The sequence below is a fragment of the Somniosus microcephalus genome, chromosome 5, assembly GCF_052327205.1.
Source record: "Somniosus microcephalus isolate GS21.2 chromosome 5, FLI_Smic_1.0, whole genome shotgun sequence".
NCBI classification, from domain to species: Eukaryota; Metazoa; Chordata; class Chondrichthyes; order Squaliformes; family Somniosidae; genus Somniosus; species Somniosus microcephalus.
In genome coordinates this window covers 23,100,138-23,118,510 of record NC_140991.1, presented here as the reverse complement: position 1 = coordinate 23,118,510, position 18,373 = coordinate 23,100,138, and the positions used below count along the sequence as shown (strand labels likewise).

Here is an 18,373-nt window from a genome sequence, read left to right as displayed (position 1 = left end):
CAAAGGCCTTTAAAACTTCCCTCAGCCCGAAATCAGGGAAGATTGTCAACTTTTACAGCACAGAAGGCCATTCAGCCCATCACACCTATGCTGGCTCTATAAAAGAACTATCCACTTAGTTCCATTTTACCAACCCTTTAAAAAATTTATACACTGCCTTTTTAAACTATTATGGATCCATCACCGAATCTGACTTTGTAACAACTACAAACACCGAATTGTTCTGGTATTGTCTCAGGCTGTTCACGACCGTGGCATGCTATTTGACCCCAGACTAATTTTCCAACCCCATATCCTCTCTATCACAGACCGCTTACTTCCACCTTCGTAACATCGCCCACTTCTGTTTCTACCTTAGGTTGTCTACTACTGAAACCCTCAGCCACGCTTTTGTCACCTCCAGACTTCACTACTCTAAAGCTCCTGGTCAACCTTCCATTCTCCACCCTCCGTAATCTTCAGCTTACCCAAAACCCTGCTGCCTGTATCCTTTTCCCTTACCAAGTCTCGTTCACCTGTCCTCGCTGACCTACATTAGTTCCTGGTCACTCAAGGGCTCAGATTTAAAATGCTCATCCTTGTGAGAAACATCTGATGGCCTTTTCCCCCTCTAAACCTGTACTCTCCTCCAGCCCGATAACCCTCCGCCAAAAACTGTAACTGTTCCTCTGACTCCAGCCTGCCATGCACTTCCCTCCCTTCACCCCCACCATTGGCAGCCATGCACGGTTCGTGTCCTGTCAGAACAATTTGGCTCCACACCGCATCACAACAGATGATTGCCAGAGGAAAGGTGACAGTCGAATGGTGTCATGGGTAGTTACTAAGTGCGGAATCAAGGAGCCTAAGTAAAACTAAGGTCAATGGGGGACCCTCTGGTGGCTGGAGTCAAGCCTGACACATAGGAAGATTGCGCAGTTGTCAAAAGCCAATCATTACAGCCCCAGGACATCACTGCAGGAGTTTGTCAAGAAGCATCCTGGTCCAAACACCTTTTGTTGTTTATGAACATACAAAAAGATGGACTGGAAAAGACCGTCAGCTATCTTGGTTGGGCAATGGTGCACGGCAAGCTAAGATTGCAAATATTACCAATCATGTAGTTTTCCTTTCCAAAATAAAACATCTAGGCGGTCAACAAGAAAACTCACCATGACTTGCAGACTTTGGGACAAACTCTCCACAGTCAATGATTCGAACATCTGCATATGGTCGGCTGGCAGCATCTGTCTTCAGGTTTTCTATTTCTTTTATCGAGTCAAAGCCAGTTATTACTTGGCCGAAGACGACATGTACACTAAAAATCAGAGTTAAAACGGGAGTTTGCGTTAAGATTCTTGCACAGCAACCAGAAATATATCGGACACAGATTAATATCACAAGACTGGGGTGAATAAAATTAATTTGTCTCCATGAGGTTTATTAGTCAGCTCTTTGGAGATGGGATACAACACCATTAAAACCAATTACTATTGAACACTGATCTGTTATATTTCACTACATTATATGGTTCCACTGCCAAATCTAATTGAATACGTCAGAGACTCCGGATCTAGTAAATATATTGGTGCAGAAATTCCGATCCCTGTGGGTGTGTACGCGCTGTGTACTCACCTGTTGGGACATCGGAAAAACCGGTTTCAGGCATGCACTGCGCATGCGCTGGAAACCGGCATTTCCGATCTGTCAAGAAAGCTCTCGACAGATCCTCTGGCTGCCCGGGAGAAGGGCCTCTGCGGTTGGAGAGTTCCGTTTTTTGGAGACCCTCTGCCCACAGAAAACACTTACAATTCTTGCGCCTGGTAAAAGCCTGCTTTTACCAAGATGAGTTGAAAAAAGTAAAAAAAAAAAAAATTCCACTGATTTATCATTTAAAAATACTTTAAAGGTAAGTTTATTTTTAGTCCCGTTAAAAACTTCAATTATTTTTTTTCAAAAAATAAAATTTATTTAAAATACTTAATTTATTGTAATTTAAAGTCATTTTAAAAATGTGTTTAAAAAAAAAAAAAATTATTTAAAGTTTTACTATGTTTTGGGGGTGATCTCTATTCATATATTTGACAGGTCTTCCTGTCAAATGTATGAAGGGAGATTCCCTTCTCTGATTGGCTCCCCGTGGCCCACGTGATCCCAGGGACCCTGCGAACCGCCTGCGCCTCTGGGATACGTGGGCCATGCGCACTGGCAGTTTGGAGGCGCCCAGCAGCGGAACTCTGCGCCTCCCGGGAGCCCTCCAGTCTTGGCGCAGATTTTTCCATTGCAGTCCTCCGCCCGCGGGAGGCCTGCGATCGGAATTTCTGGGCTATTACTTCAATACACACGAGCGGGCACCAAACCAATAGTTTATTTTCAAATGTGAATCCATTGCCCCAAAGGATACAGGTCCATAGGACAAAACTAAGTGGGACAATTCCTTTTTTTTTGTTTTAAATCGTTGAGCAGTCTCACTGCTAACATCGATGGTTCTCATAACTGTAGAATGCCTGATCATCACAGCTTAGGCTCTTCCATATTGACAAAAAGGGTCATATTGACCGAAGGTTGAGATCTCGTCTGGATTTGCTCAGACCAAATGTAGGAAGAAATGTTGAGAATAAGCAATTCCAGCACATCAACGAGAAGCCGACAAGGAGCTTCAATGTAGGGCAACCAGTCTTGGCCCGCGACTACCAAACAGAGAAATGGCAACCAGGAACGATATGTACACGGCAGGGGCCACTAATGTACACAGTGGATGTTGAGGAGAACATTGTGAGACGCCATGTTGACCAGATCCTAGCGTCACAGGAACGAGTCAACCCCATGTCTCGCGTACCTGGTAATGAACCCGACATACAGGTAGCATCTACCCCAGAAACAGTAGTATCGGAAGCTGATGAACCAACCGACGACAAGGGGCCAGAATCGCCTCCGCACCAAGAGCAAGACACTCAGGAAAGGCGCTATCCAGAAAGGATCAGGAAGCCGCCCCAAAGACTGAATTTATAAATGGACTATTTTCAGTTAATGTTGCATGTTAAAAGTGTTAATTGTTAAATGAATGTTATGGTACTGTTAATCTAAAAGGGGAGGAATTGTAGTGTATGTACCTTTAAGGGGAGAACTACTTTTTACAGCTCCTGTATACTGTAGTAACGGCAGTGACCACACCTGTATATAACCCTGAGTAGGGATCTGTACTGCTTAGTTTTAGAGCAACCCTCATCCAGTAAACACCTGTTGATTGTTCCTCTGCAGTCTCTGCCGATTATTTGAAGGACCACTAGCTAAAGATTCACGGATTTAACAATCGCTGCTGGTGTTCCTCAGGGCAGTGTCCTAGGCCCAACCATCTTCAGCTGCTTCATCAATGATCTTTCCTCCATCACGTCATCAGAAGTGGGAATGTTCGCTGATGACTGCACAGTGTTCAGTGCCATTCGCAACTCCTCAGATAATGATGCAGCCCATGCCCGCAAGCAGCAAGACCTGGACAACATTTAGGCTTGGGCTGATAAGTGACAGGTAAGCCGACATTCGCGCCACAGAAGTGTCAGGCAATGACTATCTCCAACAAGCGAGAATCTAAGCACCACCCCATGACATTCAACGGCATTACCATCGCCGAATCCCCCACCATCAACATCCTGGGAGTCACCATTGACCAGTAACTTAACTGGACCAGCCACATAAATACTGTGGCAACAAGAGCAGTTCAGAGACTAGGTATTCTGCGGCGAGTGTCTCACCTCCTGACTCCCCAAAGCATTTCTACCATCTACAAGGCACAAGTAAGGAGTGTGATGGAATACTCTCCACTTGCCTGGATGAGTGCAGCTCCAACAACACTCAAGAAGCTCGACAGCATCCAGGAAAAAGCCGCCCGCTTGATTGGCACCTCATCCACCACCTTAAACATTCACTCCCTCCATCACCAGCGCACCGTGGCTGCAGTGTGTACCATCCACAAGATGCACTGCAGCAACTCGCCAAGGCTTCTTCGGCAGCACTTCCCAAACCCACAACCGCTACCACCTAGAGGGACAAGGGCAGCAGGCGCATGGGAACACCACCACCTCCAAGTTCCCCTCCAAGTCACACACCATCCTGACTTGGAAGTGTATCGCTGATTCTTCATCGTCACTGGGTCAAAATCCTGCAACTCCCTCCCTAACAGCGCTGTGGGAGTACCTTCACCACACGGACTGCAGCTGTTCAAGAAGGTGGCTCACCACCACCTTCTCGAGGGCAACTAGGGATTGGCAAAAAATATTGACCTTGCCAGCGACGCCCACGTCCCAGGAACGAATAAAAAAAGCGGCCATTTGGGCCATTAAGCTTGCTCTATGCAGATGCCACATACGATTATTCTATCATAGATTCCCCCCTCCATTGACTTCATCTTTAAATTTCCTTTCCCCAACTCCTGAAAACAAAATAAGCTTCAAAAATTCCTCCCCTCTCAACAGTGCTTACATAGCACAAGCACTCCCAGTTTCCAACAGGTCACTTGACAGGGTTATGCTCAGTATCAAAAGTAATTTGTATTGGGTGCATTTCCACCACCACAATACAATGTTATTCATGCTTCCCAAGGTAGATTACAAGAATGTGTAGACTTGCAAATCACCTCTTTAGTTGAAGATTTAAAGAAATATTTTGGAATAATTGCAGCAGGGCAGTTTGAGACTCCAGGTTACAAGTTAGAGCGGAGAGTTTGAGACTCCTGGTTACAAGTTACAGCGGGACAGTTTGGACAACAGGTTACAAGTTGGAGCGGGATAGTTTGATACTCCTGGTTACAATTTAGAGCGGGACAGTTTGGACTCCAGGTTACAAGTTAGAGCGGGACAGTTTGTGACTCCAGGGTACAAGTTAGAGCGGGACAGTTTGGACAACAGGTTACAAGTTAGAGGGGAACAGTTTGAGACTCAGGTTACATGTTACAGCGGGACAGTTTGAGACTCCAGGCTACAAGTTAGAGCGGGACAGTTTGGACAACAGGTTACAAGTTAGAGGGGAACAGTTTGAGACTGCTGATTACAAGTTAGAGCGGGACAGTTTGAGACTCCAGGCTACAAGTTAGAGCGGGACAGTTTGGACAACAGGTTACAAGTTAGAGGGGAACAGTTTGAGACTGCTGATTACAAGTTAGAGCGGGACAGTTTGGACAACAGGTTACAAGTTAGAGCGGGACAGTCTGAGACTCCTGGTGACTCGTCAGAGCAGGACAGTTTGAGACACCTGGTTACGAGTTAGAGCGGGGTAGTTTGGATAACCGGTTACAAGTTAGAGCGGGACAGTTTGAGACTGCAGGTTACAAGTTAGAGCGGGACAGTTTCGACTCCAGGTTACAAGTTAGAGCGGGACAGTTTGACCTCCACGTTACAAGTGAGAGCGGGATAGTTTGAGACTCCTGGTTACAATTTAGAGCGGGACAGTTTGGACAACAGGTTACAAGTTAGAGCGGGACAGTTTGAGACTGCAGGTTACAAGTTAGAGCGGGACAGTTTCGACTCCAGGTTACAAGTTAGAGCGGGACAGTTTGGACTCCAGGTTACAAGTTAGAGCGGGACAGTTTGGACTCCTGGTTACAAGTTAGAGCGGGACAGTTTGAGACTCCTGGTTACAAGTTAGAGCGGGACAGTTTGGACTCCTGGTTACAAGTTAGAGCGGGACAGTGTAAGACTCCAGGTTACAAGTTAGAGCGGGACAGTTTGGACTCCTGGTTACAAGTTAGAGCGGGACAGTTTGAGACTCCTGGTTACAAGTTAGAGCGGGACAGTTTGGACTCCTGGTTACAAGTTAGAGCGGGACAGGTTGAGACTCCAGGTTACAAGTTAGAGCGGGACAGGTTGAGACACCAGGTTACAATTTAGAGCGGGGCAGTTTGGACTCCAGGTACAAGTTAGAGCGGGACAGTTTGGACAACAGGGTACAAGTTACAGCGGGACAGTTTGAGACTCCAGGTTACAAGATACTGCGGGACAGTTTGGACAACAGGTTACAAGTTAGAGCGGGACAGTTTGAGACCCCTGGTTACAAGTTAGAGCGGGACAGTTTGGACAACAGGTTACAAGTTGGAGCGGGACAGTTTGAGACTCCAGCTTACAAGTTAGAGCGGGACAGTTTGGACTCCAGGTACAAATTATAGAGGGAGATTTTGGACAACAGGTTACAAGTTAGAGGGGGACAGTTTGAGGCGCCAGGGTACAAGTTAGAGCGGGACAGTTTGAGACGGCTGGTTACTCGTCAGAGCAGGACAGTTTGAGACTCCAGGTACAAGTTAGAGCAGGACAGTTTGAGACTCCAGGTTACACGTTAGAGCGGGACAGTTTGAAACTCTAGGGTACAAGTTAGAGCGGGACAGTTTGGACAACAGGTTACAAGTTAGAGGGGAACAGTTTGAGACTCCAGGTGAGCAGTCAGTGCAGGACAATTTGGACTCCAGGTTACAAGTTAGAGCGGGACAGTTTGAGACTCCTGGTTACAAGTTAGAGCGGGACAGTTTGAGATTCCAGGTGACTCATCAGAGCAGGACAGTTTGAGACACCTGGTTACATGCGAGAGCGGGACAGTTTGAGACCCAGGTTACAAGTTAGAGCGGGACAGTTTGAGACTCCAGGTTACAAGTTACCGCGGGAGAGTTTGGACAACAGGTTACAAGTTGGAGTGGGACATTTTGAGAATCCAGCTTGCAAGTTATAGTGGGACAGTTTGAGACTCCTGGTTACAAGTTAGAGCGGGACAGCATGAGACTCAGGTTACAAGTTAGAGCGGGATAGTTTGAGACTCCAGGTTACAAATTAGAGCGGGACAGTTTGGACTCCTGGTTACAAGTTAGAGCGGGACAGTTTGAGACACCAGGTTACAAGTTAGGGCGGGACAGTTGGGACAACAGGTTACAAGTTAGAGCGGGACAGTTTCAGACTCAGGTTACAAGTTAGGGCGGGACAGTTGGGACAACAGGTTACAAGTTAGAGCGGGACAGTTTCAGACTCAGGTTACAAGTTAGGGCGGGACAGTTTCAGACTCAGGTTACAAGTTAGAGCGGGACAGTTTCAGACTCAGGTTACAAGTTAGGGCGGGACAGTTGGGACAACAGGTTACAAGTTAGAGCGGGACAGATTAGACAACAGGTTACAAGTTAGAGCGGGACAGTTTGAGACTCCAGGTTGCAAATTATAACGGGACAGTTTGAGACTGCAGGTTACAAGTTAGAGCGGGGCAGTCTGAGACTCCTGGTTACAAGTTAGAGCGGGACAGTGTGAGACACCAGGTACAAGTTGGAGCGGGACAGTTTGGACTCCAGGTACAAGTTAGAGCGGGACAGCCTGAGACTCCTGGTTACAAGCTGGAGTGGGACAGTTCAAGACTCCTGGTTCCAAGTTAGAGCGGGACAGTTTGAGACCCAGGTTACAAGTTAGAGCGGGACAGTTTGAGACTGCAGGTTACAAGTTAGAGTGGGACAGTTTGAGACTCCTAGTTATAAGTTAGAGCGGGACAGTTTGGACAACAGGTTCCAAGTTAGAGCGGGACAGTTTGGACAACAGGTTACAAGTTAGAGCGGGACAGTTTGAAAGTCCAGGTTACAAGTTAGAGTGGGACAGTTTGAGACCGCAGGTTACAAGTTAGAGCGGGACAGTTTGAAACTCCAGGATACAAGATAGAGCGGGACAGTTTGAGACTCCAGAAGACAAGCTAGAGCGGGACAGTTTGAGACTCCAGGATACAAGTTAGAGCGGGACAGTTTGGACTCCAGGTTACAATTTACAGCGGGACAGTTTGGACAACAGGTTACAAGTTAGAGCGGGACAGTTTGGACAACAGGTTACAAGTTAGAGGGGAACAGTTTGCGACTCCAGGTTACAAGATAGAGCGGGACAGTTTGAGACTCCAGGTTACACGTTAGAGTGGGACAGTTTGAGACTCCAGGTTACAAGTTACCGCGGGAGAGTTTGAGACTGCAGGTTACAAGTTAGAGCGGGACAGTTTGGACTCCAGGTTACAAGTTAGAGCGGGACAGTTTGAGACTGCAGGTTACAAGTTAGAGCGGGACAGTTTGAGACTCCAGGGTGCAAGTTAGAGCGGGACAGTTTGGACAACAGGGTACAAGTTAGAGCGGGACAGTTTGAGACTGCTGGTTACTCGTCAGAGCAGGACAGTTGGGAGAACAGGTTACAAGTTAGAGCGGGACAGTTTGAGACTCCTGGTTACAAGTTAGAGCGGGACAGTTTGAGACTCCTGGTTACAAGTTACAGCGGGACAGTTTGAGACTCCAGGTTACAAGTTAGAGAGGGACAGTTTGGACTCCAGATACAAGTTAGAGCAGGACAGTTTGAGACACCAGGTTACAAGTTAGAGCGGGACAGTTTGGACAACAGGTTGCAAGTTAGAGCGGGACAGTTTGAAAGTCCTGGTTACAAGTTAGAGCGGGACAGTTTGGACAACAGGTTACAAGTTAGAGGGGAACAGTTTGAGACTCCAGGGTACAAGTTAGAGCAGGACAGTTGGAGACTCCAGGTTACAAGTTAGAGGGGAACAGTTTGAGACCGCAGGTTACAAGTTAGAGCGGGACAGTTTGGACAACAGGTTAGAAGTTAGAGCGCGACAGTTTGAAACTCCAGGTTACAAGATAGAGCGGCAGTGTTTGAGACTCCAGGTGCAAGTTAGAGCGGGACAGTTTGAGACTCCATGTTACAAGTTACCGCGGGAGTGTTTGAGACTGCAGGTTCCAAGTTAGAGCGGGACAGTTTGGACAACAGTTTAGAGGTTAGAGCGCGACAGTTTGAGACTCCTGGTTACGAGTTAGAGCGGGACAGTTTGGACTCCAGGTAGAAGTTAGAGCGGGACAGTTTGGACTCCAGGTTACTAGTTAGGGCGGGACAGTTTGAGACTCCTGGTTACAAGTTAGAGCGGGACAGTTTGGACTCCAGGTACAAGTTATAGCGGGACAGTTTGAGATTCCAGGTTACAAGGTACCGCGGGACAGTTTGGACAACAGGTTACAAGTTGGAGCGGGACATTTTGAGACTCCAGGTTACAAGTTATAGCGGGACAGTTTGAGATTCCTGGTAACAAGTTAGAGCGGGACAGTTCGAGACTCCTGGTTACAAGTGAGAACAGGACAATTTGGACAACAGGTTACAAGTTAGAGCGGGACAGTTTGGACTCCAGGTTACAAGTTAGAGCGCGACAATTTGGACTCCAGGTACAAGTTAGAGCGGGACAGTTTGAGACTGCTGGTTACTCGTCAGAGCAGGACAGTTGGGACAACAGGTTACAAGTTGGAGCGAGACATTTTGAGAATCCAGCTTGCAAGTTATAGCGGGACAGTTTGGACTCCAGGTACAAGTTAGAGCAGGACAGTTTGAGACTCCAGGTACAAGTTAGAGCGGGAAGTTTGGACTCCAGGTACAAGTTAGAGCGGGACAGTTTGAGACTCCAGGTTACAAGTTAGAGCTGGACAGTTTGAGACTCCTGGTTACGAGTTAGAGCGGGACAGTTTGAGACTGCTGGTTACTCGTCAGAGAAGGACAGTTGGGACAACAGGTTACAAGTTGGAGCGAGACATTTTGAGAATCCAGCTTGCAAGTTATAGCGGGACAGTTTGAGACTCCTGGTTACAAGTTAGAGCGGGACAGTTTGAGGCTCCAGGTTACAAGTTAGAGCGGGACAGCCTGAGACTCCGGGTTCCAAGTTTGAGCGGGACAGTTTGAGACTCCAGGTTTCAAGTTACTGCGGGACAGTTTGGACAACAGGTTACAAGTTAGAGCGGGACAGTTGGGACAACAGGTTACAAGTTAGAGCGGGACAGTTTGAGACTCAGGTTACAAGTTAGAGCGGCACAGTTGGGACAACAGGTTACAAGTTAGAGCGGGACAGTTTGAAACTCCAGGATACAAGATAGAGCAGGACAGTTTGAGACTCCTGGTTACAAGTTAGAGCGGGACAGTTTGGAGAACAGGTTACAAGTTAGAGGGGAACAGTTTGAGACTCCAGGTTACAAGTTAGAGCGGGACAGTTTGAGACTCCAGGTTACAAGTTAGAGCGGGACAGTTTGAGGCTCCTGGTTACAAGTTAGAGCGGGACAGTCTGAGACTCCAGGTTACAAGTTAGAGCGGGACAGTTTGAGGCTCCTGGTTACAAGTTAGAGCGGGACAGTTTGGACAACAGGTTACAAGTTAAAGGGGGACAGTTTGAGACTCCAGGTTACAAGTTACCGCGGGACAGTTTGAAACTCGAGGGTACAAGTTAGAGCGGGACAGTTTGAAACTCGAGGGTACAAGTTAGAGCGGGACAGTTTGAGACTCCAGGTTACAAGTTAGAGGGGAACAGTTTGGACTCCAGGTTACAAGTTAGAGGGGAACAGTTTGGACAACAGGTTACAAGTTAGAGGGGAACAGTTTGAGACTCCTGGTCACAAGTTAGAGCGGGACAGTTTGGACAACAGGTTAAACGTTAGATGGGAACAGTTTGAGACTCCAGGTTACAAGTTAGAGTGGGACAGTTTGAGACTCCAGGGTACAAGTTAGAGTGGGACAGTTGGAGACTCAGGTTACAAGTCAGAGCGGGACAGTTTGGACTCCAGGTACAAGTTAGAGCGGGACAGTTTGGACTCCAGGTATAAGTTAGAGCGGGACAGTTTGAGACTCCAGGTTACAAGTTAGAGCGGGACAGTTTGGACTCCAGGTATAAGTTAGGGCGGGACAGTTTGAGACTCCAGGTTACTCGTTAGAGCGGGACAGTTTGAGACTCCAGGTTACTAGTTAGAGCGGGACAGTTTGAGACTCCTGGTTACAAGTTAGAGCGGGACAGTTTGAGACTCCAGGTACAAGTGAGAGCGGGACAGTTTGGACTCCAGGTATAAGTTAGGGCGGGACAGTTGGAGACTCCAGGTTAGAAGTTAGAGCGGGACAGTTTGGACAACAGGTTACAAGTTAGAGCGGGACAGTTTGAGACTCCAGGTACAAGTGAGAGCGGGACAGTTTGGACTCCAGGTTACACGTTAGATGGGTACAGTTTGAGACTCCAGGTTACAAGTTATAGCGGGACAGTTTGGACAACAGGTTACAAGATGGAGGGGAACAGTTTGAGACTCCTGGTTACAAGTTAGAGCGGGACAGTTTGAGACTCCAGGTTACAAGTTACAGCGGGACAGTTTGGACAACAGGTCACAAGTTAGAGGGGAACAGTTTGAGACTCCAGGTTACAAGTTAGAGTGGGACAGTTTGAGACTCCAGGTACAAGTGAGAGCGGGACAGTTTGGACTCCAGGTTACAAGTTAGAGGGGAACAGTTTGAGACTACAGGTTACAAGTTAGAGCGGGACAGTTTGAGACTCCAGGGTACAAGTTAGAGCGGGACAGTTTGAGACTCCAGGTTACAAGTTAGAGGGGAACAGTTTGAGACTCCAGGGTACAAGTTAGAGCGGGACAGTTTGAGACTCCAGGTTACAAGTTACCGCGGGACAGTTTGGAGAACAGGTTACACGTTAGAGCGGGACAGTTTGAGACTCCAGGGTACAAGTTAGAGCGGGACAGTTTGAGACTCCAGGTTACAAGTTGGAGCGGGACATTTTGAGACTCCAGGTTACAAGTTATAGCGGGACAGCTTGAGACTCCAGGTTACAAGTTAGAGCGGGACAGTTTGGAGAACAGGTTACACGTTAGAGCGGGACAGTTTGAGACTCCTGGTCACAAGTTAGAGCGGGACAGTTTGGACAACAGGTTACAAGTTAGAGCGGGACAGTTTGAGACTCCTGGTTACAAGTTAGAGCGGGACAGTTTGAGACTCCAGTTTACAAGTTACCGTGGGACAGTTTGGACAACAGGTTACAAGTTGCAGCGGGACATTTTGAGACTCCAGGTTACAAGTCAGAGCGGGACAGTTTGAGACTCCAGGTTACAAGTCAGAGCGGGACAGTTTGAGACTCCAGGTTAGAAGTTAGAGCGGGACAGTTTGGACAACAGGATACAAGTTAGAGCGGGACAGTTTGAGACTCCAGGTACAAGTGAGAGCGGGACAGTTTGAGACTCCAGGTTACAAGTTACCGCGGGACAGTTTGGACAACAGGTTACAAGTTGCAGCGGGAAATTTTGAGACTCCAGGTTACAAGTTAGAGCGGGACAGTTTGAGACTCCTGGTTACAAGTTAGAGCGGGACAGTTTGAGACTCCTGGTTACAAGTTAGAGCGGGACAGTTTGAGACTCCAGGTTACAAGTTAGAGCGGGACAGTTTGGACAACAGGTTACAAGTTAGAGCGGGACAGTTTGAGACTCCAGGTACAAGTGAGAGCGGGACAGTTTGAGACTCCAGGTTACAAGTTAGAGCGGGACAGTTTGGACAACAGGTCACAAGTTAGAGCGGGAGAGTTTGGAGAACAATTTACAAGTTAGAGGGGAACAGTTTGAGACTCCAGGTTACAAGTTAGAGCGGGACAGTTTGAGACTCCAGGGTACAAGTTAGAGCGGGACAGTTTGAGACTCCAGGTTACAAGTTAGAGGGGAACAGTTTGAGACTCCAGGGTACAAGTTAGAGCGGGACAGTTTGAGACTCCAGGTTACAAGTTACCGCGGGACAGTTTGGACAACAGGTTACAAGTTGGAGCGGGACATTTTGAGACTCCAGGGTACAAGTTAGAGCGGGACAGTTTGAGACTCCAGGTTACAAGTTAGAGCGGGACAGTTTGAGACTGCAGGTTACAAGTTGGAGCGGAACAGTTTGGACAACAGGTTACAAGTTGGAGCGGGACAGTTTGGACAACAGGTTACAAATTAGAGCAAGACAGTTTGAGACTCCAGGTTACAAGTTAGAGCGGGACAGTTTGAGACGCCTGGTTACAAGTTAGAGCAGGACAATTTGGACTCCAGGTACAAGCTATAGCGTGAGAGTGTGAGACGCCAGGTTACAAGTTGGAGCAGGACGGTTTGAGACTCCAGGTTATAAGTTAGAGCGGGACAGTTTGAGACTCCAGGTTACAAGTTAGAGCGGGACAGTTTGGACAACAGGTGACAAGTTAGAGCGGGACAGTTTGAGACTCCTGGTTACAAGATAGAGCGGGACAGTTTGAGACTCCAGTTTACAAGTTACCGCGGGACAGTTTGGACAACAGGTTACAAGTTAGAGTGGGACATTTTGAGACTCCAGGTTACAAGTTAGAGCGTGACAGTTTGAGACTCCAGGTTAGAAGTTAGAGCGGGACAGTTTGGACAACAGGTTACAAGTTAGAGTGGGACATTTTGAGACTCCAGGTTACAAGTTAGAGTGTGACAGTTTGAGACTCCAGGTTAGAAGTTAGAGCGGGACAGTTTGGACAACAGGTTACAAGTCAGAGCGGGACAGTTTGAGACTCCAGGATACAAGTTAGAGCGGGACAGTTTGGACAACAGGTTAGAGGTTAGAGCGCGACAGTTTGAGACTCCAGGTTACAAGTTAGAGCGGGACAGTTTGAGACTCCAGGTTACAAGTTAGAGCGGGACAGTTTGAGACTCCAGGTTACAAGTTAGAGCGGGACAGCTTGAGACTCCAGGTTACAAGTTAGAGTGGGACATTTTGAGACTCCAGGTTACAAGTTAGAGCGTGACAGTTTGAGACTCCAGGTTAGAAGTTAGAGCGGGACAGTTTGGACAACAGGTTACAAGTCAGAGCGGGACAGTTTGAGACTCCAGGATACAAGTTAGAGCGGGACAGTTTGAGACTCCAGGGTACAAGTTAGAGCGGGACAGTTTGGACAACAGGTTACAAGTTAGAGCAGGACAGTTTGGACAACAGGTTACAAGTTAGAGCGGGACAGTTTGGACAACAGGTTACAAGTTAGAGCGGGACAGTTTGGACAACAGGTTAGAAGTCAGAGCGGGACAGTTTGAGACTCCAGGTTACAAGTTAGAGCGGGACAGTTTGGACAACAGGTTAGAAGTCAGAGCGGGACAGTTTGAGACTGCAGGTACCAGTTAGAGCGGGACAGTTTGGACTCCAGGTACAAGTTAGAGCGGGACAGTTTGAGACTTCAGGTTACTAGTTAGAGCGGGACAGTTTGAGACTCCTGGTGAAAAGTTACAGCGGAACAGTTTGTACAACAGGTTACAAGTTAGAGCGGGACAGTTTGGACAACAGGTTACGAGTTAGAGCGGGACAGTTTGAGACAGCAGGTACCAGTTAGAGCGGGACAGTTTGGACTCCAGGTACAAGTTAGAGCGGGACAGTTTGAGACTCCTGGTTACAAGTTACCGCGGGACAGTTTGGACAACAGGTTACACGTTAGATGGGTACAGTTTGAGACTCCAGGTTACAAGTTATAGCGGGACAGTTTGGACAACCGGTTACAAGATGGAGGGAAACAGTTTGAGACTCCAGGTTACAAATTATAGTGGGACAGTTTGGACAACAGGTTACAAGTTAGAGCGCGACCGTTTGGACAACAGATTACAAGTTAGAGCGGGACAGTTTGGACAACAGGTTAGAAGTTAGAGCGCGACCGTTTGGACAACAGATTACAAGTTATAGCGGGACAGTTTGGACAACAGGTTACAAGTTAGAGCGCGACCGTTTGGACAACAGGTTACAAGTTAGAGCGGGACAGTTTGAGACTCCAGGTTACAAGTTAGAGCGGGACAGTTTGGACAACAGGTTACAAGTTAGAGCGGGAGAGTTTGGAGAACAATTTACAAGTTAGAGGGGAACAGTTTGAGACTCCAGGTTACAAGTTAGAGCGGGACAGTTTGAGACTCCAGGGTACAAGTTAGAGCGGGACAGTTTGGACAACAGGTTACAAGTTAGAGCGGGACAGTTTGAGACTCCAGGTACAAGTTAGAGCGGGACAGTTTGGACTCCAGGTTACACGTTAGAGCGGGACAGTTTGAGACTCCAGGGTACAAGTTAGAGCGGGACAGTTTGAGACTCCAGGGTACAAGTTAGAGCGGGACAGTTTGAGACTCCAGGTTACAAGTTACCGCGCAACAGTTTGGACAACAGGTTACAAGTTAGAGCGGGACAGTTTGAGACTCCAGGTTACAAGTTACCGCGCAACAGTTTGGACAACAGGTTACAAGTTAGAGCGGGACAGCCTGAGACTCCTGGTTACAAGTTAGAGCGGGACAGTTTGGACAACAGGTTACAAGTTAGAGCGGGACAGTTTGGACTCCAGGTACAAGTTAGAGCGGGACAGTTTGAGACTCCTGGTTACAAGTTAGAGCGGGACAGTTTGGACAACAGGTTACAAGTTAGAGCGGGACAGTTTGGACTCCAGGTACAAGTTAGAGCGGGACAGTTTGAGACTCCTGGTTACAAGTTACCGCGCAACAGTTTGGACAACAGGTTACAAGTTAGAGCGGGACAGTTTGAGACTCCAGGTTACACGTTAGAGCGGGACAGTTTGGACAACAGGTTACAAGTTAGAGCGGGACAGTTTGGGACTCCTGGTTACAAGTTAGAGCGGGACAGTTTGGACAAGTGGTTACAAGTTAGGGCGGGACAGTTTGAGACTCGAGGTTACTAGTTAGAGCGGGACAATTTGGACAACAGGTTAGAAGTTAGAGGGGAACAGTTTGAGACTCCTGGTTACAAGTTAGAGCGGGACAGTTTGGACAACAGGTTACAAGTTAGAGCGGGACAGCCTGAGACTCCTGGTTACAAGTTAGAGCGGGACAGTTTGAGACTCCAGGGTAAAAGTTAGAGCGGGACAGTTTGAGACTCCAGGTTACAAGTCAGAACAGGACAATTTGGACAACAGTTTAGAAGTTAAAGCGCGACAGTTTGAGACTCCAGATACAAGTGAGAGCGGGACAGTTTGGACTCCAGGTTACACGTCAGAGCGGGACAATTTGGACAACAGGTTAGCAGTTAGAGCGGGACAGTTTGAGACTCAGGTTACAAGTTAGAGCGGGACAGTTTGAGACTCCTGGTTACAAGTTAGAGCGGGACAGTTTGAGACTCAGGTTACAAGTTAGAGCGGGACAGCCTGAGACTGCTGGTTACAAGTTAGAGCGGGACAGTTTGAGATTCCTGGTAACAAGTTAGAGCGGGACAGTTTGGACTCCAGGTACAAGTTAGAGCGGGACAGTTTGGACTCCAGGTACAAGCTATAGCGTGAGAGTGTGAGACGCCAGGTTACAAGTTGGAGCAGGACGGTTTGAGACTCCAGGTTACAAGTTAGAGCGGGACAGTTTGGACTCCAGGTACAAGTTATAGCGGGACAGTTTGGACTCCAGGTATAAGTTAGGGCGGGACAGTTTGAGACTCCAGGTTACTAGTTAGAGCGGGACAGTTTGAGACTCCAGGTTAGAAGTTAGAGCGGGACAGTTTGAGACTCCAGGTACAAGTGAGAGCGGGACAGTTTGGACAACAGGTTACAAGTTAGAGGGGAACAGTTTGAGACTCCTGGTTACAAGTTATAGCGGGACAGTTTGGACAACAGGTTACAAGTTAGAGCGGGACAGTTTGGAGAACAATTTACAAGTCAGAGGGGAACAGTTTGAGACTCCAGGTTACAAGTTAGAGCGGGGCAGTTTGGACAACAGGTTACAAGTTAGAGCGGGACAGTTTGAGACTCCTGGTTACAAGTTAGAGCGGGACAGTTTGGACAACAGGTTACAAGTTAGAGCGGGACAGTTTGGACAACAGGTTACAAGTTAGAGCGGGACAGTTTGAGACTCCAGGTTACAAGTTAGAGCGGGACAGTTTGGACAACAGGTTACAAGTTAGAGCGGGACAGTTTGAGACTCCAGGTTACAAGTTAGAGCGGGACAGTTTGAGACTCCAGGTTACAAGTTAGAGCGGGACAGTTTGAGACTCCAGGGTACAAGTTAGAGCGGGGCAGTTTGAGACTCCTGGTTACAAGTTCGAGCGGGACAGTTTGAGACTCCAGGTTACAAGTTAGAGCGGGACAGTTTGGACAACAGGTTTCAAGTTAGAGCGGGACAGTCTGAGACTCCAGGTTGCTCATCAGAACAGGACAGTTTGAGACACCTGGTTACTAGTTAGAGCGGGGTAGTTTGGATAACCGGTTACAAGTTAGAGCGGGACAGTTTGAGACTCCAGATGCAAGTGAGAGCGGGACAGTTTGGACTCCAGGTTACACGTTAGAGCGGGACAGTTTGGACAACAGGTTACAAGATGGAGGGGAACAGTTTGAGACTCCAGGTTACAAGTTATAGCGGGACAGTTTGGACAACATGTTACAAGTTAGAGCGGGACAGTTTGGGACTCCAGGGTACATGTTACAGCGGGACAGTTTGGACAACAGGTTACAAGTTAGAGCGGGACAGTTTGAGACTCCTGGTTACAAGTTAGAGCGGGACAGTTTGAGACTCAGGTTACAAGTTAGAGCGGGACAGTTTGAGACTCCTGGTTACAAATTAGAGCGGCACAGTTTGAGACTCCTGGTTGCAAGTTAGAGCGGGACAAAATGGACAACAGGTTACAAGTTAGAGCGGGAGAGTTTGAAGAACAATTTACAAGTTAGAGGGGAACAGTTTGAGACTCCAGGTTACATAGATACATAGATACATAGAAGATAGGAGCAGGAGTAGGCCATTCGGCCCTTCGTGCCTGCTCCGCCATTTAATGAGATCATGGCTGATCCTTTAATTCAGTATCCCGTCCCCGCCTTCTCTCCGTAACCCTTAACCCCTTTTGCCCGTAGAAATATATCTAATTCCCTCTTAAATATATTTAATGAGCTGGCATACACTGCCCTCTGTGGCAATGAGTTCCACAGGTTCACCACTCTCTGAGTGAAGAAATTCCCCCTCATCTCTGTCCTAAATGGTTTAGCCCTTATCCTTAAATTATGTCCTCTAGTTCTGTTCTCACCCGCCAAGGGAAACATTCCTTCTGCATCCAGTCTGTCTAGACCTGTCAGAATTTTATACACTTCTATGAGGTCCCCTCTCAATCTTCTAAACTCCAGTGTGTACATCCCTAAACTACATAGTCTCTCCTCATAGGTCATTCCCGCCATTCCTGGTATCAGCCTGGTGAATCGCCGCTGCACCCCCTCCATGGCAAGAACATCCTTCCTCAGATGAGGCGACCAAAACTGTACACAGTACTCGAGGTGTGGTCTCACCAGTGCCCTGTACAGCTGCAGCAAGGTATCCCTGTTCCTGTATTCTAACCCTTTTGCTATGAAGGCCAGCATACCGTTTGCCTTCTTGACCGCCTGTTGCACCTGCATGCTCGCCTTCAGTGACTGGTGTACAAGAACACCCAGGTCTCTCTGTACTTCCCCCTCTCCCAATCTATTGCCATTTAAATAATAATTTGCCCTCCCGTTCCTGCACCCAAGGTGGATAACTTCGCACTTGTCCACATTATAGTGCATCTGCCATTTATCCGCCCAATCGCCCAGTCTGTCCAAATCGCTCTGGAGCTTCCTGGTCTCTTCCTCTGAG

The 18,373-nt window shown here is 47.8% G+C and overlaps 1 protein-coding gene across 7 annotated transcripts in view; it reads right to left on the bottom strand.

Moving 5' to 3' along the window:
• Positions 1-18,373, bottom strand: part of nktr (natural killer cell triggering receptor) — a 281,979-nt gene that overhangs the window by 57,362 nt on the left and 206,244 nt on the right. For all 7 annotated transcript variants that reach the window (XM_085987423.1, XM_085987425.1, XM_085987426.1 and 4 more), the window contains one exon: positions 1,152-1,297. In XM_085987423.1, coding sequence (XP_085843549.1) covers positions 1,152-1,297 — 146 coding nt within the window. The remainder of the gene's footprint in view (positions 1-1,151; positions 1,298-18,373) is intronic.